The sequence below is a fragment of the Somniosus microcephalus genome, chromosome 23, assembly GCF_052327205.1.
Source record: "Somniosus microcephalus isolate GS21.2 chromosome 23, FLI_Smic_1.0, whole genome shotgun sequence".
In the NCBI taxonomy this organism is placed as follows: Eukaryota; Metazoa; Chordata; class Chondrichthyes; order Squaliformes; family Somniosidae; genus Somniosus; species Somniosus microcephalus.
In genome coordinates, this window is record NC_141009.1 from 6327578 (window position 1) to 6351946 (window position 24369).

At 49.0% G+C, this 24369-nt stretch overlaps 1 protein-coding gene across 1 annotated transcript in view; it reads left to right on the forward strand.

The window, feature by feature from the left end:
- The window catches only part of dync2i2 (dynein 2 intermediate chain 2), a 40206-nt gene that overhangs the window by 4437 nt on the left and 11400 nt on the right, over positions 1–24369 (forward strand). Inside the window, exons 2-5 of the mRNA XM_085965297.1 lie at positions 4111–4220; positions 7962–8119; positions 15055–15164; positions 22998–23165. Of these exons, the coding sequence (XP_085821423.1) occupies positions 4111–4220; positions 7962–8119; positions 15055–15164; positions 22998–23165 (546 nt within the window). The remainder of the gene's footprint in view (positions 1–4110; positions 4221–7961; positions 8120–15054; positions 15165–22997; positions 23166–24369) is intronic.

Here is a 24369-nt window from a genome sequence, read left to right on the forward strand (position 1 = left end):
TACTATTTTGTTGTTGAGTTTCTAATGCAGAAAAAGGCTCATACTTGTAGTTAAGGTAAATACTTTCTGAAGTATATTTCTAGAAGCCTTGTCATTGACAGTGACAGCCCCCACCCCCTTCCATCCACTTTCCAAGGGTGGAGAAATTAATGACTGAATTTTGCTTGTTGAAAGTTAACATACATTTTATCATTGTAGCCGTGTGTTTATTTAGTCTTCCAAGGACCAGAGACACTGAATCTGTGTATTTGAGGCTATTGTATTTCCTAATTTCACAGGAAACGTTTGCAGAACTCTTACAACAGCTGACATTTATATATCGCCTTTAATGTAGGAAAACATCCCAAGACGTTTCACAGAAGCGCAATCTAGAAAAAAACTGAAATATCTTAATTCACTGCTTAGAGATCTCTTAGAAACTGGCAAATAAGTGCTGCCAGACCGTAAACTCCTCACCCCAATATAGTCAGACCACTTCCCTTCTACCACCCACTACTGCTGGCAGACATCAGGAATCTACCAGTGAACCAAACCCCACATTCGACCCCAAATTCTGACGCACCCCAGTTCCTCCTGCACAGTGCTGCCAAATCTTAGCGGCTGCACACCCAGTGTCCTAGTCAGCATTTCTCCCTCGACCGACACAGCCAGAAACAGATCAGTTTGTCTCTGTCGCTGCTTGTTGCTGTGTTTCCTGCATTACAACAGCGACTCCACTTCAAAAAGTACCTCATTGGCTGTAAAGTGCTTTGGGACATCTGGTGGTCAGGAAAGGAGCTAGAGAAATGCAAGTCTTTTTTTTGTGGGATCTTGCTGCTTGTGTGAAAATTAGCTGCAATGTTTGCCTACATAACAAGCATTAGCTGTGAAGTGCTTTGGGACATCTCGTGGATGTGATAAAGTGCTGTGTTGATGCAAGTTAATTTGCTCTTCCACATTCCAATGTAAACTATTTTTATGTCTTGTCTGAGTGTGCAGGTCTGTACATCTCGTCTAGCTTCTAATCTCTTTTACTTCTTTTGGTTCTTTTATTCTTTTGTCCGATCGCAGCCCTGCCTTCGATCTAGTTCCTTTTCTCTCCAGTTTTGAAGAAGGGTCAAACCCGAAACGTCAACTCAAATTTCTCTCCACGGATGTTGCCTGACTTGCTGAGTTTTTCCAGCATTTTCTGTTGTTAGTACAGATATAATATTGTATTATAATTTTTCTACTCGGCCTATTATATAAACTTTGTATGTAAAAACAATCTGCGAATAATTGTGCTCCTTGGGTAACATTAGCGACCACCCCCCACCCCCGCTCCATGTTGATATGCCTCCACGGTATCAAAGGCTCATACAGTGCTCTCTGCCAAATCTGTTAAAGCAGCCATATCATTGTGTTTGTTTTTGCAGTTTGTTTCCATGAACTTTTTTAATTTTTGGCACAGTCCCAAAGAAAGCCCAGACCAATTCCGAATGTAATTAAACTCCCTGTCAGCTGTTTGACTGAGGCACCGCTCCACTCGCCCGATGATCTTGTCTTGCAATAGTGCGTGCAAAACAGTGCAAGTTTCCTTTCGTCAGTGTGCCTGTCAGCTAAGTTGACTTGGGGTTAGATAGAATCAAGTCCACCATGATTTCATCCATAAAGTGTTCAGTGCTTTGCTGATTTGTGCCTGAAACTTCATTATGCCGATTCTACTCCGCCTCGCTTATAACAAAGCAAGTTCTGGCACTTTGGGTCCCTGTTAACTTTTTAACAGCTTGATTTAAAAAGAAAGACTTGCATTTCTATAGCGCCTTTCACAACCTTGGGATGTCTCTAGGGGAATCCAGGGATGTGGGGATCGGGCGGGAAAATGGAGTTGAGGTCGAAGATCCGCCAGAGCAGGCTCGAAGGGCCATATGTCCTACTCCTGCTCCTAATTCTTATGTTCAAAGTGCTTTACAGCTAATGAAGTACTTTTTGAAGTGTAGTCACTGTTGTAATGTAAACACAACAGCCAGTTTGCACACAGCAAGCTCCCACAAATATCAGTGTGATAATGACCAGAAACCAATAATTTAAACTGGGTGTCGCATTAAATTCCATACCCACTGCAGGAACATGCTGGAGGATGAGGGATTTTTATCGGTACACTGTAGTAGTGTGTATGTTAAAATTGTGGTAGTTTCTTCTTAGCATAGATAAAGTACTCATTAAAGGTTCAAAGAGCAGTTTCAGCTATGAAAATAGGTAAAAACTGTTTCCATTAGGAAATTAACCTTTAGAAATCACTGGTTAGACCTCAGATAGATTATTGTGTTCAATTCTAGGCACTACACTATAGGAAGGATGTCGAGATCTTAGAGAGGGTGTAGTGGGGATTTACCAGAATTATATCAGGGATGAGGCACTTCAGTAATGTGGGGAGACTAGAAAAGCTGAGATTGTTCTACTTAGAGCAGGGAAGATTAAGTGGAGATTTGATAGAGGTGTTCAAAATTATGAGGGGTTTGCAAAAATGTCTGCTTCCAGTGCAATGGAAATATTGCCTGGGTTTGGCAGACGCTGCGTGAATTTTCTTCATACATTTTTAACAAAACACAGCGGAGCACAAAATTCTGATTAAGAAATTGAGAGAATCCCAGAGATGACTGGCTATTTACCAGGGTTATGGTCCTTGTTTAATTGGAAGTAAAGTGTAAATCCATAATCACCCCATTCTTCCAGGCAAATTGAAGTCCAGCACCCTGCCACAAGATGCTGCTATTGTAACCGGCATGATCGCAAATCATTTAATGCCTTTGCATTCCAATGTCCAGTTGATTCAATTTACTGACATCAAACCATTGGGCAAAGTAAGTGACAGTAAGGTACAGGAAGAGCTCGAGCTCATTCACAAATGGGCAGTGCAAAAGTGCATGGAATTAAATGCTGCAAATGCCCATGGAATGGTGATTTAAAAATTAAACCATCCTAGTCCTTTTTTTTAAGCTGGGTTGATGAAGTGAACAACTGGTCCTGCTTGGGTTTTTAATAGCTAAGAAGTTGGGTTTCCTGATTGCCAGGAAGGACTAACACAGTGCTCATGTTCTACTGTTTTTGTTTCTGGAGAATGACCTGTGTGCCTCTCTCTCCCTCTTTTTTTGTGCTGGGATCCACTGTCATGCAGAGATCCAATTGCCTAATTGAGTGAACATATGGTGATTATTTTCCCACGTTTCCTTTACTAAAATTTGTTCTTTTAACCTGATGGCCCCAGCTTGCTTTTGTATTGCACCTTTAACAAAGCGAATGTCCCAAGGCAGTTCACGAGGCGAAACGGGCGCCAAGCAGTAATGGGAAAATTAGGAGAGATGGCCAAGGAAATGGTTGAAAGGTTTTGAAGAAGCTTTAGAAAGTAGAGAGTTAGCAAGGTGGATAGGTTTAGAGAGGGACTTTCTGGGAATAAGGTTAAGATGGTAAAAGTCCAAAAGATATGGTCTTGAGGTTGCATAGGTAGAATCTTAGCATTTTCGTTTGCCAAACATAATCCGGAGGCTAACTTATTCAAGTCAGTGGCTTAAATGTAGCTATATAAAAAGTAAAACAGCAAAAGAGAGCGTAGGACCACTCGCGGGTGGCGAAGAGAGAGTCTAATTGGGGGAGGGAGAGGGTATAGTGGATTTATTAAATATTCGGCATCGTTTTTTACAAATCAAGGATGGCCAGCACAGATTTTTTTTTTACCGGCAAAGCTTGTTTGACCGATTTTTAAGGGTCCTTTTGAGGAGGTGGCTAGATTGGTAAAGGGAAATCACTAGATGTAGAGTGTATGGATTTTCAGAAGGTATTCAATGAGGTGCCTCGCAAGAGGCTTTGTAGAAAAAAATCAGGCGTATGGTACAAGAGAAAACATAGAAACATGGATCAAAAGTTGATTGACGGGCAGGAATGTCCCATGTCCGGGTATGTCGTGGTTTTTCTTTGGTCACTGCAGGACACCAGGCTGCTGCGGTTGAATCCCATAATTTGACTAATAACTGTGCACCATATGATGCCACAAGCTTTGATATTGAGATTAATTTTACTGACTGAAACAAGGCCATAATCTGGCTCCTATATCATTATTGTTTAACGAGTTTCTTTGTTTACTTCCTGCTGTAGGTTTCGTGTTTGCACACGCTGCATTATCCAGAAGCTCAGGAGCGACGGCTGCATGTTACCGGCGTGTCCTGGAATGTGACTGGCTCTGTCATTGCTTGTGCATACGGCAGGTATAGTAGCTACAAATAACCGACGTCAACCTGTCTATTCATTACTGGTGGTACGGCACGCTCAAATAAGGTGCCCGATGTGGCACTGAATCATCCAGAGTAGGAAGAAAAGACTCCAGGTACAATCCCTGATCAGGGAATGGTCGCAGATAGGACAGATGTGGGGAAGGACCAAGTGGAGCCTTTAATTCCGGTATTGCTACTGGAGGGTCAGTTCACATCAGAACCACTGTGACAAATGCCATGTTATCGTTCCTTTATAAAGGTAGATAGAGGCAGAATGAGCTTGGTGTATAATATCTATGAATTTATTGTGCTGTGTATACATCTAAGACCAAGGATGGGGGTGGGGGGGGATGTCTGAGATGGCTGTCTGGATCCAGCATGTCTAGCTCGCAGGAGATAGGCTTGTGTCTTTAACTTTCATAATGTTTGTGTTAACTAAATTAGGAAAATATTTGTTTGGGCGCTGTGACCAATGCCAACTTGTGTATCAGTTCAACTCAGAAATAGGTCTCATTGAAACATATAAGATTCTGAGGGGGGATTGACAGGGTAGATGTTGAGAGGTTGTTTCCCCCTGGCTGGAGAGTCTAGAACTAGGGGTCACAGTCCCAGGATAAGGGGTCGACTATTTAAGACTGAGATGAGGAGGAATTTCTTCACTTGGAGGGTTGTGAATCTTTGGAATTCCCTGCCCAGAGGGCTGTGGAGGCTCAGTCGTTGAGTGTACTCAAGGCTGAGACGATAGATTTTTGGACTCTAGGGGAATCAAGGGATCGGGCGGGAAAGTGGAGTTGAGGTCGAAGATCAGCCATGATCTTATTGAATGGCGGAGCAGGCTCGAGGGGCCGTATGGCCGACTCCTGCTCCTAGTTCTTATGTCCGAGGAAATGTCATTCCAGGTTGCTCAAAGGCTAACGGATCACTTAATCTGTGGTCTGGGAGATGAGAGAGAGACGGACAGACTAACGGAATCACAAAATGTGTGGGGACCAGGATGATCCTGGGTGGAATGTCGGAGACTGTTGTGGACTGTTGTTCAAGACACTCACTGCATTCGCTGCTGTCAGGAGCAGAGTATAGTTTTAAAAGATCAAGTCATTTACTGTTGTCGTTTGTACAAAATGTTGTGCTGTTGTGTACTTGTCTAAATTTTACATCAGGTTATTTAATTTGGATTCTGAGCCCAGTTTAGATGTGAGTTGATAATACCGTCTCCTGGAGTGGCTTTGAGAGAAGTAAAGTGCAGTGGGCACTGGGAGTTGTGAGATTCCTGTCCCATCACACTACCATGTACACTTTTTTTCATGATAAATGCATAACAAATGACCAAGAAATGAAAGATTGTGACACCGTGTTACTAAAGTGAACGGGATTTATAAATTTGAATTATGCTTCAAATCAGTTATACATTGACCTGAACTTCTCTGAATTGCCCTGTTGGAATCACTTAATGGTTAGCAACCACTCATTTTTGTTATCTGTATCAACTAAGAACTACAAGAATTATTTTTATACAAAGGGATATTAGAACATAGGATGTATTAAAACAAAAGAAAAATATAACTTTTATATCGCGCCTTAACAGTACTTCACAACCTAGGAATTATTTCTGAAGTGTAGTCACTTGTTATGTGGGTGAAGTTGTCACCCAGTTTGTGTACAGCCAAGTCCCAGAAATAGTGCGATAAATTATCACCGGAGAATTACTGAATGAGGGAGGCCATTCGGCACATCTTAATTCATCCATACAGACGCACCCTATTTGCATCATCCAATTGTTTCTTGGATGGCTCCAGCCCTCTGCCTCCACTCCCCTATCTGGGTTTATACCATGTTTTGATCACTTTGTGTGAAGAAGAACATCCTGATATTAGTCCTAAATTTATCTTTTGCTAGTTCACAGCCAGCAGATTACTTTTGAAATGTAGTCACTTGTTTTGTAGGGAAACGCAGCAACCAATTTGCACCGTGCAAATAGCAATGAGATGAATAACCAGTTTATAATCTATTTTTGGTGTTGGTTGAGGGAGTGATGTTGGGAAGGATATGGGGGGGAACACCCTGCTCTTGAAATAGTACCATGCAGAAGGATGCTACTACCTGCCCAGTTCGTTCCTTGCACTGTATTGTTGAGATACAGTGGTTTGCTCATTTGCTGTTTGTTAGTCAGTGGCGTCGAGGACAGAATCACGGTGCACAACTGCCTTCTTGCTGCGCCATCAGATTCATTCCCAGTGGATCAGCTCTGAGCCTGATGGTTGTGGGCTCCCTATCCCCTGAAGAATCCGAGAACGTAATCCAGGCTGACACTTGAGTGCAGCCCTGAGGGAGTGCAGTGTTGTCAGGTGCTGACTTTCAGATGAGGCATTAAACTGTCTGCCTGTTCAGGTGGGTGTAAAAGATTCCATTGCACTATTTGAAGAAGAGAAGTGGAGTTCTCCCAGTGTCCTGGCCAACGTGTGTGCTCCAACCAACATCATTAAAAGATTAGCTGGTCATTTATCTTGTTGCAGTGCACAAATTGGCTGCCGTGTTTGCCTTCAAGAGTAATTTGTTGGCTGTGAAGCATTTTGGGGTGTCCTGAGGATATAAAAGGCATTACAGGAAACTTTGTGCTATCCGGCACCCACGGGACCGAGCTGCTGCCGTTGCCTCAAAACTGCCGTACTCTCCAGAGTTAATGTTGAGAGATACGGAGATTCTTATCTCCGTATTTGACAACAAACACTGTTGCTTAGCAACAGCTTCTAAACACTCGGGTGTGGCCTGCAAGCTCTGTAGCTGAAGCTGTTGCTATAGCTACAGACCTTGCACAGCTTGACTGTTCAAACAAAGCAAAAAAAAACAAACAAAAAGAATAAAAAACGGCTGCTGATTTTTGCCGGTGGCTCCAGATTGCCGGATAGCTCACCTCCGGATAGCACAAAGTTTCCTGTATATGACTGTGAGTTTGTTGTTTCGTTCAATGCTAGTTGCAAGTTAACAAGGGATAAAAAGTACCTAAGAGAGCCGGTGCTTTCTTATGTGTTTTTTAATTCATTTTTTTTTTTGAAGAAAATAGTGAATCAGCTTTAAATAGCAAGAAATAATTCTGAAACTCTTAATAAAAATATTATACATTACACTGGCAATCGTGTTATTCATCATCAGTCATACGATTTAGTCCACTCGGTTTTAGCATCATTATGTTATTGCCAGTGTGATATCTGCTGTGTATAGATTAGTGTCTCTTGTCACCTTGCTTTCTGCTTTGGAACTGCTGGGCTAAAGCAGCCAAGAAGTAGACATGTTTGCTGGTGGATTATTCCTTGTGGATTATCCTGAAGTTCCTCTGGAGTTGATAATCCGAACGAGGACAGTGGATTGTGGCTGTATTCCCATTCGTGATGTTGCAGTTGAGAAATTGAGTGATGTAACAACTTTAGCGTCCTCTGCAAACGTGTGCTTCCAGACTGCCTGTAACCAGCAGATCAGTAACAAGAGACTATGGAGAGCACCAGTAATACTACAAAACTCTCCCTTGTATAACATTATGTGCAATTCAGTTGATCATTTTTCTTAATTAAGTCGCTGAGTTTGTGAATTAAAGTCACCAGTTGCCTATAAATCACCCCATCAAATGTGATGAATAAGGTTCGAATTGTTGAGCAATTTTGCACTCTACTTTTCGGTGTGAAAGTTTGTATTGGTGCACCCACAATAATTAGTAATGATTCTTATCAAATTTGATTGCAGGCTGGAGGATGGAGACTGGAGCACAGAGAAGTCCTTTGTGTGTACCTGGAATCTGGATCGGAGAGGATTGAACCCAAAGCGACCAAATACTGTGATTGATGTGTCTAGTGCTGTCATGTGCCTGGCGTTCCACCCAGTGGAACCTTCTTTGATTGCTGGTATGAATTTAGACTTTGATTTTAAAACCTGTATCTGTCCATCACGCTGTAGGGAGAAAGGGAAATGAGGTTGGACCACTGACATCATTGAGTTCCTAATCTTGGGTGTCAGATGCAGTAGATGAAAAAAAGACTTGCATTTATATAGCGCCTTTCACAACCTCAGGATGTCCCAAAGTGCTTTAAAGCCAATGAAGTACATTTGAAGTGCAGTCACTGTTGTAATGTAAGAAAAGCGGCTGCTAATTTGCACACAGCAAGCTCCCACAAACAACAATGAGGTAATGACCACATAATCTGTTTTAGCGATGTTGGTTGAGGGATATATATTGGCCAGGACACCGGGGAGAACTCCCCTGCTCTTCTTCGAAATAGTGCCATGGGATCTTTACCTGAGAGGGCAGGTTTAATGTTTCATCCGAGAGGCAGAAGAGATGCAATACATACACAATACACGTTGTCAGCAGGATTTCAGTAAAGCACAACAGTGACCATCAGTGTTTGGGTGGGAGTCACCCGCTGAGGGAACGTCTGTTTAAATGAACTTTTAGACTGAGCTGAGGCGAACTCTCCAATTTTAAAATTGGCCAGTAAAACTTCTAAGTCCAGCCACAATAAGCAACCTGAACACTACTCTGGGTCTGTGACACAGCAAGGCAGCAATTGAAGTCTCCCGTGCTGTACCAAAACCCAAATGTGAGTGGTATTCAAAGTGCATCAGTCCCCAGTCACTACCTTCACTTGTATACTGGGGCTTGCGCAGGTTAAATGCCCAGTGACAATACTGTTGATCAAATCTTTTGCTATCATTGGCCCACTGTTGAATCCCACCGGAGCTAACCAATAGGTTCATTATCAAAGCGGTTCCCAGCACGTGAATTGGATTTTGGCTGGTCAGTGCGAAAGGTGCCCCTGACTAACCAGAGGCTGAAATTATCGCTGCATCTGATCCTTTCAGATTGAAAGTTTATGTGCTTGAACTGGTTCATTGTTTCCTTTGCTTTTGTTTTACGCTGTGAGGTAAATCCTGAATTAGAAGAATGAAATAAAATGTTTTTCTGTTCAATACTGGAGTAAAGATTTACAGAGATTATGCTGAGGCTTTATAATGCACTTATCAAGCTAGACTTTGGAGTTTTGCGTACAACCTTTGGTCACCATGTTTCAGAGAGGACTTTTATGCATTGGAAAGGGTGGAGAGAGGAGCAACAGGACCGATTCCAAGTGTAAGAGGATGAACTATGAGGAGACATTAGAGAAACTCTACAGAGAGAATGTAGTTTGGGAGGATATAAAGTGTTAAATGGGATAAATCATAGAATGGTTACAGCACGGAAGAAGGCCATTTGATCCATCGAGCCCATGCCAGCTCTCTGCAAGAGCACTTCAGTTAGTCCCACTCCCTGCCCTTTCCCCGTAGCCCTGCAAATTTCTTTCCTTCATATACTTATCCACCTCCCTTTTGAAAGCCGTGATTGAATCAGCCTCCACCACCCTTTCAGGCAGTGCATTCCAGATCTTAACCACTCGCTGCGTAAAAAAGTTTTTTTTTACGTCGCCTTTGGTTCTTTTGCCAATCACCTTAAATCTGTGTCCTCTGGTTCTCGACCCTTCTGCCAATGGGAACAGTTTCTCTCTATCTACTCTGTCCAGTTCCCTCATGATTTTGAACACCTCGATCAAATCTCCCCTCAACCTTCTCTGCTCCAAGGAGAACAACCCCAGCTTCTCCAGTCTATCAACGCAACTGAAGTCCCTCATTCCTGGAATCATTCAGGTAAATCTTTTCTGCACCCTCTCTAAGGCCTTCACATCCTTCCTAAAGTGCGGTGCCCAGAATTGGACACAGTATTCCAGTTGGGGCCGAACCAGTATTTTATACAGGTTCATCATAATTTCCACACTTTTGTTCTCTATACCTCTCTATTCATGAAGCCCAGGATCCCATAAGCCTTTTTAACTGCTTTCTCAACCTGCCCTGCCACCTTCAACGATTTGTGCACACATACCCACAGGTCTCTCTGCGCATGCACCCCCTTCAGGATTGTACCATTTAGTTTATATGTCCTTTCCTCATTCTTTCTACCAAAATGTATCACTTCACACTTTACTGCATTAAATTTCATTTGCCACGTGTCCGCCCATTTCACCAGCCTGTCTATGTCTTCCTGAGGTCTGTCACTCTCCTCGCTGTTCACTATATTTCCAAGTTTTGTGTCATCAGCAGATTTTGAAATTGTGCCGTGTACACTCGCGTCCAAGTCATTAATATATATCAAGAAAAGCAGTGGTCCTAGAACCGACCCCTGGGGAACACCACTGTAGACCTTCCTCCAGTCTGAAAAATAACAGTTCACCACTACTCTCTGTTTCCTGTCACTTAGCCAATTCCGTATCCATGCTGCCACTGTCCCTTTTATTCCATGGGCTTCAACTTTGCTGGCAAGCCTATTATGTGGCACTTTGTCAAACGCCTTTTGGAAATCTATGTACACTACGTCAACTGCATTACCCTCATCAACCCTCTCTGTTACCTCATCAAAGAACTCAATCAAGTTAGATAACCACGATTTGCCTTTAACAAATCTGTGCTGGCTTTCCTTAATTAATCCACACTTGTCCAAGTGACTTGTCAATTTTGTCCCTGATTACTGTTTCTAAAAGCTTCCCCACTACCGAGTTCAAACTGACTGGCCTGTAGTTGCTGAACAATGGTGTAACATTTGCAATCCTCCAGTCCTCTGGCACCACCCACCTATCCAAGGAGGATTGGAAGATTATGGCCAGTACCTCCGCGATTTCCTCCCTCATTTCCCTCGGCATCCTAGGATGCATCCCATCCGCTCCTGGTGACTTATCTACTTTTAAGTACACCCAGCCTTTCTAATACCTCCTCTTTATCAATCAATTCTATATTACTTCATGATGCGTCTGGATAGTAAATTAGTGAAAAATAAATACAGATATTAGAATGTTTGGAATAATTTATCGGATTGGATAGATGAGACCAAGAAATATGGGGCATTCAAAATGCATTTGGAAACTCGGCTGGGAGTGTTGAGTGCCAGATAGATGAGCTTTGTGCTGAATAAGCTTTTCTTATCCTTAACTGTTATTTTGTTATCTCTATTAAACCTGCCCCCTTTTTTTTAATTAATCTTGTAGTTCTTTCTGTGCTAATCACATCTTTTAAGGGCAAATGATTTGTTACGAGGGATCTGCCACTGTTCCACTTACACCAGCTGCTGCAGAACATCCCAGATTGACTTTGCCTGGGTCTTCCTCTCATCCCCTACATAAGAACTTAAGAATTAGGAGCAGGAGTAGGCACTTCAAGCCTGCTCCGCCATTTAATAAGATCATGGCTGATCTTTTACCTCAACTCCACTTTCGCACCCAATCGCCATATCCCTTGATTCCCTTAGAGAGTCCAACAATCTGTCGACCTCTGTCCTGAATGTACTCAACGACTGAGCATCCACAGCCCTCTAGGGTAGCGAATGCCCAAAATTCACAACCCTTTGAGTGAAGAAATTTCTCTTCATCTCAGTCCTAAATGGCCGACCCCTTACTCCGAGACTGTGACCCTGGTTCTAGACTCTCCAGCCAGGGGAAACATCCACCCTGTTAAGCTCTTGAAGAATTATATATGTTTCAATGAGATCACTTCTCATTCTTCTAAACTAGGGAATATAGGCCTAGTTTACTCAGTCTCTCCCTGTAGGACAATCCCCTCATCCTCGGGCTGGGCCTGCTCCCTCATCCCTAGTCCTAAAACCCCAGAAACCAACACCCAATGAGCCTCCTGAACCCCTCGATTTGAATTTCTCCCGATGCAGGTACAGTCATGATGCATCAGTGCAGCCCTTTCACATGCACCATTCAATCAAAATGTATAAAGGCTTCATAAAAGGTACATGTGAGAATACACCTTTTGAGAATTTTATTTATATATATTTTTTTTTAAAGTTGCTTCCAGGAGGAAATGTGTATTGTTCATGATCCCGAATGCTGCTCTTAAAAACCAGCGAGAAGAAGAAAACAAAACACTGAATATGCACAGTGGGTCGGTCAGCATCTGAAAGGGAGGTTAGCCTAGTGGGTGGGGCCCACAGCCCCGATGAAACCTGACCTGTTCACCTCCCTTTCAGATGCTGTCAGACAAATTGTTCTCTTCCACAGTCTATTCCAGCAGCTCCCCACTAAATAAAAAGAAAAGAAAGGACTTACATTTATACAGTGCCTTTTAGTCCCAAAGCGTTTTACAGCCAATGAAGTACTTTTTGAAGTGTGGTCACTGTTGTAATGTAGGAAACGTGGCAGCCAATTTGCGCACAGCAAGCTCCCACAAACAGCAATGTGATAATGACCAGATCATCTGTTTTAGTGATGTTGATTGAGGGATAAATATTGGCCCCAGGACACCGGGGAGAACTCCCCTGCTCTTCTTTGAAATACTGCTGTGGGATCTTTTACGTCCACCTGAGAGAGCAGACAGGGCCTCGGTTTAACGTCTCATCCAAAAGACGGCACCTCCGACAGTGCAGCGCTCCCTCAGCACTGCACTGGAGTGTCAGCCTGGATTTTTGTGCTCAAGTCCCTGGAGTGGGACTTGAACCCACAACCTTCTGACTCAGGTGAGAGTGTTACCCACTGAGCCATGGCTGACTCAAGAAAAAATGTAAACTTCACTAATCATGTAAACTACAACCAATAAAGTACCTTTGAAGTGTAGTCACTGTTGTAATGTAGGAATCAAATCTGTTAAAGTCATTAAAGCCTCCACTTATTTAAACAGGACTGAAGGAAGGAGTAAGCTACATAAATATTAATATATATTTTGATTTGAAGGCATGAAGACCTGAGGTGAAGGTTTCTATATTGCTGTTTGCGGTATAGTGATTTCAGTTAAAGTTCTTGCAGTACATCATTACTACCACTGGAGGGTACTAGTGGCAGAAAGTCAATGATACAAGCGATAAGGGGCCAAAGTGTTTTGTTTTGTCAACTGATTGATGAATTTTGAATTCCAAATAAAAACATTCCAGTTTTTTTAATTGCAAAACCTGGTGCAGGACACCAACAAGATTAAAGCAAAATAGATAAATCAAGCTGCTGATGTAATTAAAAACCGCTTGAGTAGAAGGAAGACTGCGAAGGGGGAGGGGGAGGTGAGGAGCACCACTGAGTTTTCTGCCCTGAGAATGAGTTTAAGAGTTGGAGACAGCGCAGTCTTGCTTTCAGTACATTTGGGGAAAATACTGAGAATTTTTTCTTGTACTTCAAAGATTAATCGACTGCACACTATTTGTGGCTGAGACAATAAAAAAAAAGAAAGATTTGTGCCTTTCACTACCTCAGGACGTCACAAATGTAGTCACTAACGTAATGTAGGAAACGCAGCAGCCAAATTGAGCACAGCAAAGTCCCACAAACAGCAATGTGATAATGGCCAGATCATCAGGTTTTTTTTAAATGTTGGTTGAGGGATAAATATTGATCAGGACACCAGGGAACTCCCCTGCTCTTCAAAATAACGCCATGGGATATTTTACAATCCGCCTGAGAGAGCACCTTGGTATATTGTCTCATTTGAAAGATGGCACCTCCGACAGTGCAGCGATCCCTCAGTACTGACTGGCACTGTGAGTGTCAGCCTAGATTATGTGCTCAAGTTTCTGGAGTGGGACTTTAACCCACAACCATCTGACTCGGAGATGAGAGTGCTACCCACTGAGCCACAGCTAACTTCTTAATGGGTAAGCAATCCGATCCAACGCTTTAACCAATGTCTTTAGGCCCACCTCTGTTGCACGTGATTATTTGATGGAGTGACCCAACAAGCCACCCATTCTGGCACTCTGCCAGCGTCTTCTGTATCTGGTCACTCGAGGTGGACTAGAGCAGTGCAGGCTGCCATTTTTCCCTCTTTTGCTTCTCCCGCCTCCCCAGCCTTCATTTGGGCAAACCCTGAACCCTCCATATCTCAGCTGAGACCATGGACTCACCACATAGAGATTGACCGGTGCAAACCTGCATCCTCCCACTCTGATGATGCACACAGCCAATCAGCCTCCTCCCATTCCTGGGAATAAAAAACAGCACAGGTACCTCATGTTCCTTCACAAGAGTGTTCGAAAAGGACAGAAGCGCACGATCAAGTGTGATGGAATACTCTCCACTTGCCTGGATGAGTGCAGCTGCATCAACACTCATGAAGCTCGGCACCATCCAGGACTAAACAGTTCGCTTGATCGGCACCTCACCCACTAGCCTAAACCTCCACTTCCTCCACCACAATCGCACCGTGCCTGCAGTGTGTACTGTCTACAGGATGCACTGTGGCAACTCGCCAAGGCTTCTTTGACAGCACCTCCCAAACAACCTCTACCACCTAGAAGGACAAGGGCAGCAGGTGCGTGGGAACACCATCACCTCCACGTTCTCCTCGGAGTCACACACCATCCTGACTTGGATATAGATCACCATTCCTTCACCTTCAAAATCATGGAACTCCCTCCCTAACAGCACTGCGGGAGCACCTTCAACGCACGGAATGCAGCGGTTCAAGAAGGCGTCTCACCACCTTCTCAAGGGCAACTAGGGATAGGCGATAATGTGGCCTTGCCAGCGACACCCATCTCCCAAGAATTATTTTTTAAGAACATCAAGGTTTGTCCTGTTTGCTGTGGTGTGCTGTTTAAATAGACTCTGTAGACTGTTTGCTGTGGTGCGCTGTTTAAGCAGACTCTGCTGTAAAATAGACTGCTAGCTGTGAGTCCTGCCGCAAGTCCCGCCCCGCCTCCACCTCATTGGCTGCCACATTGGTGCCGATGGACACTTTGTAAATTGAGTGAATCAGGATTAATGAACTGTGGGGGAGAAAAAAAATAAAGATTTGCTTTCTACCTTAATGTATGTTCTGTCCTCTGTAGGTGGTCTGTACAATGGAGAAGTGTTGGTGTGGAACAGCAGTAAAACGGATGACCCTTTAATTGCTAGATCAGGCATGTCCGAGGATACCCATCATGAGCCTGTTTATCAGGTAAAAGCCTTAGTTCGGATTATTCTGATCCTTCTGACCTTCCCTCTCCTGCTTTAACATCCCTTTTACCTTGTTCGGGATCTGCAGGGAGATCGACGCTGAGATAAATTCTGCGTGTCGCACATTCCTCCCCTTCCCCCACCCCCCATTCACATTGTCATCACTCTTCATGTGGCCCCATTGGAGGGTTATTTGTGTGACGGGGACTAGATGTTGTGACAATTGTGTGCTGCATTGCGCCGCATGCAAAGTGGACGGCTCTGGAACTCACTCGGAGGTATGTAGGGACAGGAGGAGGCCATTCGGCCCTCCGAGCATGGAATTCTTTAGTATGTAATGAGAGTGCACTGAGGGAGAATCCAGCAATGTAACAATGGCGGAGAAGACGGATGAAGAGGAGAGGTCCAGTTCACTTCCGGCAGTAACTGCGCCAATGAGGAAAAACCCAGCCCATCGACTCTGCTTCAACAACACAACCAATATCAAAGTAACTGTTTTTATTTTTAAAAAACTCCAGACTGCCCAGTCGCAAACTGGACCAGTGGTAACCCCGGATAAAGAACAGTCCTGGCTGACCGAGACTGGGGTCTTGCAGGAGAATTGTTCGGGCCGCTCCTGCAGGTAGATGGAGTTAAAATATAGATTAGCCATGATCTAATTGAATGGCACAACTTGCTCGATGGGCTGAATGGCCTCCTCCTGCTCCTATCTTCCCATTCTGAAATTTGGCCCAGAAATTCGGCTCTCCACGGGTGAGTACGCACGTGGTACTCGCCCATAGGCCGAATGGAACTGCGGGTTTCCTGCATGCACTGCGCATGCGCGGGAAAGCGGCACTTCCAATCCTCTGAACGAAGGGGTTCAGAGGTCGAACGCGCGCGCAGGGGAGGCTGCGGTGCGCTTTGAACTTAGTTTTTTTTTTGCAGGTTTTCACGCGAGGTTAAACCTGTAGGATTTACACATTTAAAAAGCAGGCGTAAGGCCTGCTTTTTACAAGGTAAGTGGTCAATTAATTCAAATTAAAACATTTTTTCCATAGGTTTATTATTTTTTAATACTTTAAAGCAAGGTAAGTTTATTTTTAGCCCTGTTTTTTTTATAAAATTATTTTTTCAAAAATTTAAATTACTGTTTAAAATAGTTATTTAATGTAATTTATAGTTTATTTAAAAAGTGTGATTTAAAAAAAAATAAAAAAATTATTTGAAGGTTTACTGCTATTTTGGGGCCCATAGTATTCATAAGTTTAGACAGGTCTTCCTGTCAATCTTATGAATGGGCTTTTCCCTCTTCCGATTGGCTGCCCATGGCTCACGTGATCCCAGGGGACGCATCGCACTAACTACGCCCCTGGGACACGCAAGCACAGGAGCGGAATTCCATGGGGCCCTACAGCTCAACTGCCGGCGCGCAAGGTAAGTGCAGGTCGGGGGCTTGCACCCGCGGGAAGCCCCTGACCCGAATTTCTGGGCCAATATGTTGATCAGAGCCACTGAGTGACTGGAAAAGTCAAATGATGTTTATGAAATGGGATTCCAAGATTTTAAAAAAAAATCTGTTTTGTGGAATGCATTCTGCAATTCTGGATCCAATACTGCAGCCAATGTTCTTCCTGGTATTTCAGAAATGTGCCAGGATCCTGGCCCCCTCCTTGTACCCAGAGCTTTGTTCTCCCTCCCCCTCTTCCCCCCTTCCCTCCCCCTCTTCCCCTCCTTCCCCTCCTTCCCCTCTTCCCCTCCTCCCCCTCTTCCCCTGCCCCCCACTTCCTCCCTCCCCCCTTGTTCCCCCTTCCCCCTCCTCCCTCTACCCTCCCCACTCTTCCCCCTCCCCCCTTGTTCCCCTCTTCCCCCTTCCCCCCTTGTTCCCCTCTTCCACCCTTTCTCCCCATACCCCTCTTCCCCTTTCCCCCCTCCCCCCTCTTTCCCCCCTCCCCCCTCTTTCCCCCCTCCCCCCTCTTTCCCCCCTCCCCCCTCTTCCCCCCTCCCCCCTCTTTCCCCCCCCTCCCCCCTCTTCCCCCCCTCCCCCCTCTTTCCCCCCCTCCCCCCTCTTTCCCCCCCTCCCCCCTCTTTCCCCCCCTCCCCCCTCTTTCCCCCCCTCCCCCTCTTTCCCCCCTCCCCCTCTTTCCCCCCTCCCCCTCTTTCCCCCTCCCCCCTCTTTCCCCCTCCCCCCTCTTTCCCCCTCCCCCCTCTTTCCCCCTCCCCCCTCTTTCCCCCCCTCCCCCTCTTCCCCCCCTCCCCCCTCTTCCCCCCCTCCCCCCTCTTCCCCCCCCTCCCCCCTCTTTCCCCCCCTCCCCCCTCTTCCCCCCCTCCCCCCTCTTTCCCCCCTCCCCCCTCTTCCCCCCTCCCCCCTCTTTCCCCCCTCCCCCCTCCCCCCTCTTTCCCCCCTCCCCCCTCTTCCCCCCCCTCCCCCCTCTTTCCCCCCCTCCCCCCTCTTTTCCCCCCCTCCCCCCTCTTTCCCCCTCCCCCCTCTTTTCCCCCTCCCCCCTCTTTCCCCCCACCCCCTCTTTCCCCCCTCCCCCCTCTTTCCCCCCCCCTCCCCCCTCTTTCCCCCCCTCCCCCCTCTTTCCCCCCTCCCCCCTCTTTCCCCCCTCCCCCCTCTTTCCCCCCTCCCCCCTCTTTCCCCCCTCCCCCCTCTTTTCCCCCCTCCCCCCTCTTTCCCCCCTCCCCCCTCTTTTCCCCCCTCCCCCCTCTTTTCCCCCCTCCCCCCTCTTTCCCCCTCCCCCCTCTTTCCCCCTCCCCCCTCTTTCCCCCCCTCCCCCCTCTTTCCCCCCCTCCCCCCTCTTTCCCCCCCTCCCCCTCTTTCCCCCCCTCCCCCCTCTTCCCCCCCTCCCCCCTCTTCCCCCCCCTCCCCCCTCTTTCCCCCCCTCCCCCCTCTTTCCCCCCTCCCCCTCTTTCCCCCTCCCCCTCTTTTCCCCCTTCCCCCTCTTTTCCCCCTCCCCCCTCTTTCCCCCTCCCCCCCTCTTTTCCCCCTCCCCCCTCTTTTCCCCCTCCCCCCCTCTTTTCCCCCTCCCCCCTCTTTTCCCCCTCCCCCCCTCTTTTCCCCCTTCCCCCCTCTTCCCCCTCCCCCCTCTTCCCCCTCCCCCCTCTTCCCCCTCCCCCCTCTTCCCCCCTCCCCCCTCTTTCCCCCCTCCCCCCTCTTTCCCCCCTCCCCCCTCTTCCCCCCTCCCCCCTCTTTTCCCCCCTCCCCCCTCTTTTCCCCCCTCCCCCCTCTTTCCCCCCCTCCCCCCTCTTTTCCCCCCTCCCCCCTCTTTTCCCCCCTTTCCCCCCTCCCCCCTCTTTCCCCCCTCCCCCCTCTTTTCCCCCTCCCCCCTCTTTTCCCCCTCCCCCCTCTTTTCCCCCTCCCCCCTCTTTTCCCCCTCCCCCCTCTTTTCCCCCTCCCCCCTCTTTTCCCCCTCCCCCCTCTTTTCCCCCTCCCCCCTCTTTTCCCCCTCCCCCCTCTTTTCCCCCTCCCCCCTCTTTCCCCCTCCCCCTCTTTTCCCCCTCCCCCTCTTTTCCCCCTCCCCCCCTCTTTTCCCCCTCCCCCCCTCTTTCCCCCTCCCCCCCTCTTTCCCCCTCCCCCCTCTTTTCCCCCTCCCCCCCTCTTTTCCCCCTCCCCCCCTCTTTTCCCCCTTCCCCCCTCTTCCCCCCCTCCCCCCTCTTTTCCCCCTCCCCCCCTCTTTTCCCCCTTCCCCCCTCTTCCCCCCCTCCCCCCTCTTCCCCCTCCCCCCTCTTCCCCCTCCCCCCCTCCCCCCTCTTCCCCCCTCCCCCCTCTTTCCCCCCTCCCCCCTCTTTCCCCCCTCCCCCCTCTTCCCCCCTCCCCCCTCTTTCCCCTTCCCCCCTCCCCCCTCTTTCCCCCTCCCCCCTCTTTCCCCCCTCCCCCCTCTTTTCTCCCCGCCCCCTCTTTTCTCCCCGCCCCCCTCTTTCTCCCCTCCCCCCTCTTTTCTCCCCTTCCCCCTCTTCCCCCCCCCCTCTTTTCCCCCTCCCCCCCTTTTCCCTCTTCCCCCCTCTTTTCCCCCTCCCCCTATTTCCCCCTCCCCCCTCTTTCCCCCTTCCCCCCTCTTTCCCCCTTCCCCCTCTTTCCCCCCTTCCCCCTCTTTCCCCCCTTCCCCCTCTTTCCCCCCTTCCCCCTCTTTCCCCCCTCCCCCCTCTTCCCCCCCTCCCCCCTCTTTCCCCCCTCCCCCCTCTTTCCCCCTCCCCCCTCTTTCCCCCTCCCCCCTCTTTCCCCCTCCCCCCTCTTTCCCCCTCCCCCCTCTTTCCCCCCTCCCCCCTCTTCCCCCCTCCCCCCTCTTTCCCCCCTCCCCCCTCTTCCCCCCTCCCCCCTCTTTCCCCCCTCCCCCCTCTTTTCCCCCTCCCCCTCTTTTCCCCCTCCCCCTCTTTTCCCCCTCCCCCCTCTTTCCCCCCTCCCCCCTCTTTTCCCCCTCCCCCCTCTTTTCCCCCTCCCTCCTCTTTCCCCCCTCCCTCCTCTTTCCCCCCTCTTCCCCCCTCCCCCCCCCCTCTTTTCCCCCTCCCCCCTCTTTTCCCCCTCCCCCCTCTTTTCCCCCTCCCCCCTCTTTTCCCCCTCCCCCCTCTTTTCCCCCTCCCCCCTCTTTTCCCCCTCCCCCCTCTTTTCCCCCTCCCCCCTCTTTTCCCCCTCCCCCTCTTTTCCCCCTCCCCCTCTTTTCCCCCTCCCCCCTCTTTTCCCCCTCCCCCCTCTTTTCCCCCTCCCCCCTCTTTTCCCCCTCCCCCCTCTTTTCCCCCTCCCCCCTCTTTTCCCCCTCCCCCCTCTTTTCCCCCTCCCCCCTCTTTTCCCCCTCCCCCTCTTTTCCCCCTCCCCCCTCTTTTCCCCCTCCCCCCTCTTTTCCCCCTCCACCCTCTTTTCCCCCTCCCCCTCTTTTCCCCCTCCCCCCTCTTCCCCCCTCCCCCTCTTCCCCCCTCCCCCCTCTTTTTCCCCCTCCCCCCCTTTCCCCCTCTTTTCTCCCCTCCCCCCTCTTTTCTCCCCTCCCCCCTCTTTTCTCCCCTCCCCCCTCTTTTCTCCCCTCCCCCCTCTTTTCTCCCCTCCCCCCTCTTTTCTCCCCTCCCCCCTCTTTTCTCCCCTCCCCCCTCTTTTCTCCCCTCCCCCCTCTTTTCTCCCCTCCCCCCTCTTTTCTCCCCTCCCCCCTCTTTTCTCCCCTCCCCCCTCTTTTCTCCCCTCCCCCTCTTTTCTCCCCTCCCCCTCTTTTCTCCCCTCCCCCTCTTTTCTCCCCTCCCCCTCTTTTCTCCCCTCCCCCTCTTTTCTCCCCTCCCCCCTCTTTTCTCCCCTCCCCCCTCTTTTCTCCCCTCCCCCCTCTTTTCTCCCCTCCCCCCTCTTTCCCCCCCATCCTCCTCTCTTCCCCCCCATCCTCCTCTCTTCCCCCCCATCCTCCTCTCTTCCCCCCCATCCTCCTCTCTTCCCCCCCATCCTCCTCTCTTCCCCCCCATCCTCCTCTCTTCCCCCCATCCTCCTCTCTTCCCCCCCATCCTCCTCTCTTCCCCCCCATCCTCCTCTCTTCCCCCCCATCCTCCTCTCTTCCCCCCCATCCTCCTCTCTTCCCCCCCATCCTCCTCTCTTCCCCCCCATCCTCCTCTCTTCCCCCCATCCTCCTCTCTTCCCCCCATCCTCCTCTCTTCCCCCCATCCTCCTCTCTTCCCCCCATCCTCCTCTCTTCCCCCCCATCCTCCTCTTTTTCCCCCATCCTCCTCTTTTTCCCCCATCCTCCTCTCTTTCCCCCCATCCTCCTCTCTTTCCCCCCCATCCTCCTCTCTTTCCCCCCCATCCTCCTCTCTTTCCCCCCCATCCTCCTCTCTTCCCCCCCCATCCTCCTCTCTTCCCCCCCATCCTCCTCTCTTCCCCCCCATCCTCCTCTCTTCCCCCCCATCCTCCTCTCTTCCCCCCCATCCTCCTCTCTTCCCCCCCCATCCTCCTCTCTTCCCCCCCATCCTCCTCTCTTCCCCCCCATCCTCCTCTCTTCCCCCCCATCCTCCTCTCTTCCCCCCCATCCTCCTCTCTTCCCCCCCATCCTCCTCTCTTCCCCCCCATCCTCCTCTCTTCCCCCCCATCCTCCTCTCTTCCCCCCCATCCTCCTCTCTTCCCCCCCATCCTCCTCTCTTCCCCCCCATCCTCCTCTCTTCCCCCCCATCCTCCTCTCTTCCCCCCCATCCTCCTCTCTTCCCCCCATCCTCCTCTTTTTCCCCCCATCCTCCTCTCTTCCCCCCCCATCCTCCTCTCTTCCCCCCCCATCCTCCTCTCTTCCCCCCCCATCCTCCTCTCTTCCCCCCCCCATCCTCCTCTCTTCCCCCCCATCCTCCTCTCTTCCCCCCCCATCCTCCTCTCTTTTTTCTTCCCCCACAAAATGATTGGACTCCATGAGATAAAACCCCGTGCGATGTGGTACGGTGCTAGCTGACTTCCACTTGTATTTTATTGTTTGTTCTTGGGGTGTGGGTGTTGTTGGTAAGGCAGTAAGAGCCGACCATTATTGGGCTCGGTGTCCTTGAGGATGGGAGGAGAGTCCAACTTGTCTGTCTGCTGCAGATTGTTATTCAGTTCTACCTCTCCCTCCCCTCCCCTGTGACTGGGTGAATAGAGAGGACCCCTACTCTCTGTCAACGCCACTTTCCAAGCTCCGTTGCGAAGGATGTGCCGAAGGATGGTGAGCAGAACTGATTGGATGTGGCAGGCGGAATGGAGCACTGGCAGCCCAAGACCACATCGGCCAAAGTCACTAATGAAATCCTGTGCCACTGCGACCGTGGCATGTTGCCCCTCCTTAATCTCTCTGCAACTTTTATAAACAACTTGCATTTATACATCGCCTTTAATGCAGTAAAAACTCCCAAGGCGCTTCACAGGAGCGATTATCAAACACAATCTTGATACTGATATTAGGATAGCTTGGTCAAAGAGGTAGGTTTTAAGGAGCATCTTAAAGGAGGTGGAGAGGTTTAGGGAGGGAATTGCAGAGCTTAGGGCCCAGGCGGCTGAAGGCACGGGCCGCCAATGGTGGGACGAAGGGAGTGGGGCTGCACAAGAATCCAGAATTGGAGAAGTGCAGAGATCTCGGAGGGTTGTGAGGCAGGAGGAGAATTTTAAAAACTAGGCTTTGCCAGACCGGGAACCAATGTAGGTCAGCGCACACACGGGGTGACGGGTGAACGGGACTTGGTTCGATTTAGGATGCAGGCGGCAGAGTTTTGGATGAGCTCAAGTTTATGGAGGGTGGCAGTTGGGCGGAGGCCGGCCAGGCGAGCGTTGGAATAGTCAGAATCTGGAGGTAATGAGGTATGGATGATGGGTCCGCAGCAGATGAGCTGAGGCGGGGCGAAGACATGTTGATCTTTCCATCCTCCAGCCAGTACATCATCTCCGGTGGCTTCTCCCCCCACCTTCTGGTGTGCTCCAGCGCTGTGACCTCGGCTCCTCCTTTTCCTTATCTACATGTTGCCCCTGGTGGCGCTGCTTCTCACAGAGGAAGAGCTGCCAGCCCTCGCAGTCTGGGCACATGCACAGAATGTACCATTTTGGATGAGATGGGGAGTGTTGCTATCTGTGAATCAGGCACATCCAATTAGTTGTGCCCATGATCCAACAGCACATTGTGTGCGTGATTGAGCCTGGAGAATCATATTTGACAGGCTAACGTGGAGTGGGGGGGGGGGTCATCACTTGCCACCCAGCGTCCAGACATAGGGGAGGGGGAATAGGACTGGAGAACAATTGGCAGCAGGGCATGTGGTGTCCCTCAGGAGAAGGAAGGAACATCAGAGAAAGGAAAGAAAAAGTCTTAACTTGAGAGGGAATATTTTGAGTTTTAATACAAAACCATGTTTCTCCCCCACCAACCCCCCCCTCCAAAAACAGGTGCAGTGGATTCAGAGTTCGAGCCGCATTAACCGAGTTCACATTCTGAGCGCCAGCACGGATGGGAAGATTCTGATCTGGCAGATGGATGGGAGAGGCCAGCTGGTGCTGCAGGATGGGTTCGCCCTGATCGTTCAGCAGATGCCACGCAACGTCAAACTCAACAAGGTGAGCAGCCTATGTCTCACCAAATCGGGCTCGTGTAATTGACGTCCATGGGATGTCTGAAACTCCACAGCTACTTAGAAGTATAATACTTTTGAATATAGCGTCTTATCTCAACAACAACTTGTAAGAACATAAGAATTAGGAGCAGGAGTCGGCCATACGGCCCCCCGAGCCTGCTCTGCCATTCAGTAAGATCATGGCTGATCTTTGACCTCAACTCCACTTTCCCGCCTGATCCCCATACCCCTTCATTCCCCAGGAGTCCAAAAATCTATCGATCTCGGCCTTGAATATACTCAACGACTGAGCATTCACAGCCCTCTGGGGCAGAGAATTCCAAAGATTCACAACCCTCCGAGTGAAGAAATTCCTCTTCATCTCAGTCCTAAATAGCCGACCCCTTATCCTGAGACTATGCAATTATAACTTGCAATTATATACCATTTATTAAGACTGTAGGCCCTTCCACCGTCCTGATGGAGGCTGCCTATTGTATAGCTATTGAGGAGACTTGAGACAGCAGCTACCTGCAGATCGGGCTCGTATATCCAAGATTCGGCATCTGGCACAATTAAGTTGCCGAAAGGCCAGCAGATGCTGCCCAGCTCAATTGGGGTATGGTGTGTCTCCATTCTTTGGTCAGGTGAATGGTGACAATGTTCTCGCACATTTTATGGTAAGTTGCGCTGTTCATGAGAATCTCTTCGTATCTGCTATTTATCGAGCAAGTGCTCAAATCCACCTTTGTCAGTTGTTTATTGGTTCTCTTCCTAGGGGAGACGGAAGATTGGAACCTAGTCAACCTTCCGTGACAGACTAGGAAATCTGAGGCAAGCTGGTGTGCAGCACTCCAGGGCACTATTGATGATTAACTAGTCATCCTGGTTCATTAACGGGAGCTGGAGTTGTAGACCTGTCACTGGGGGCCGAGACATTACCCACTCTGCTCCAGATAACCCTACAAGCCAACGCCCTAATGGGTAGGGTGGTCCTGGCTGGACAAGCAGTGGCGAGCTTGTCCCGGTAAGCTGTGTGGCTGGTTGAACTCTATCAGTTCTCTTAAACTTGGTCTCTTGACAACCAGTAACTAAGCTCAAAAACAAAATACTGCAGATGCTGGAAATCTAAAATAAAAACAGAAAAGGCTGGAAATACTCAGCAGGTCAGGCAGCATCGGTGGAGAGAGAAACAGAGTTAACGTTTC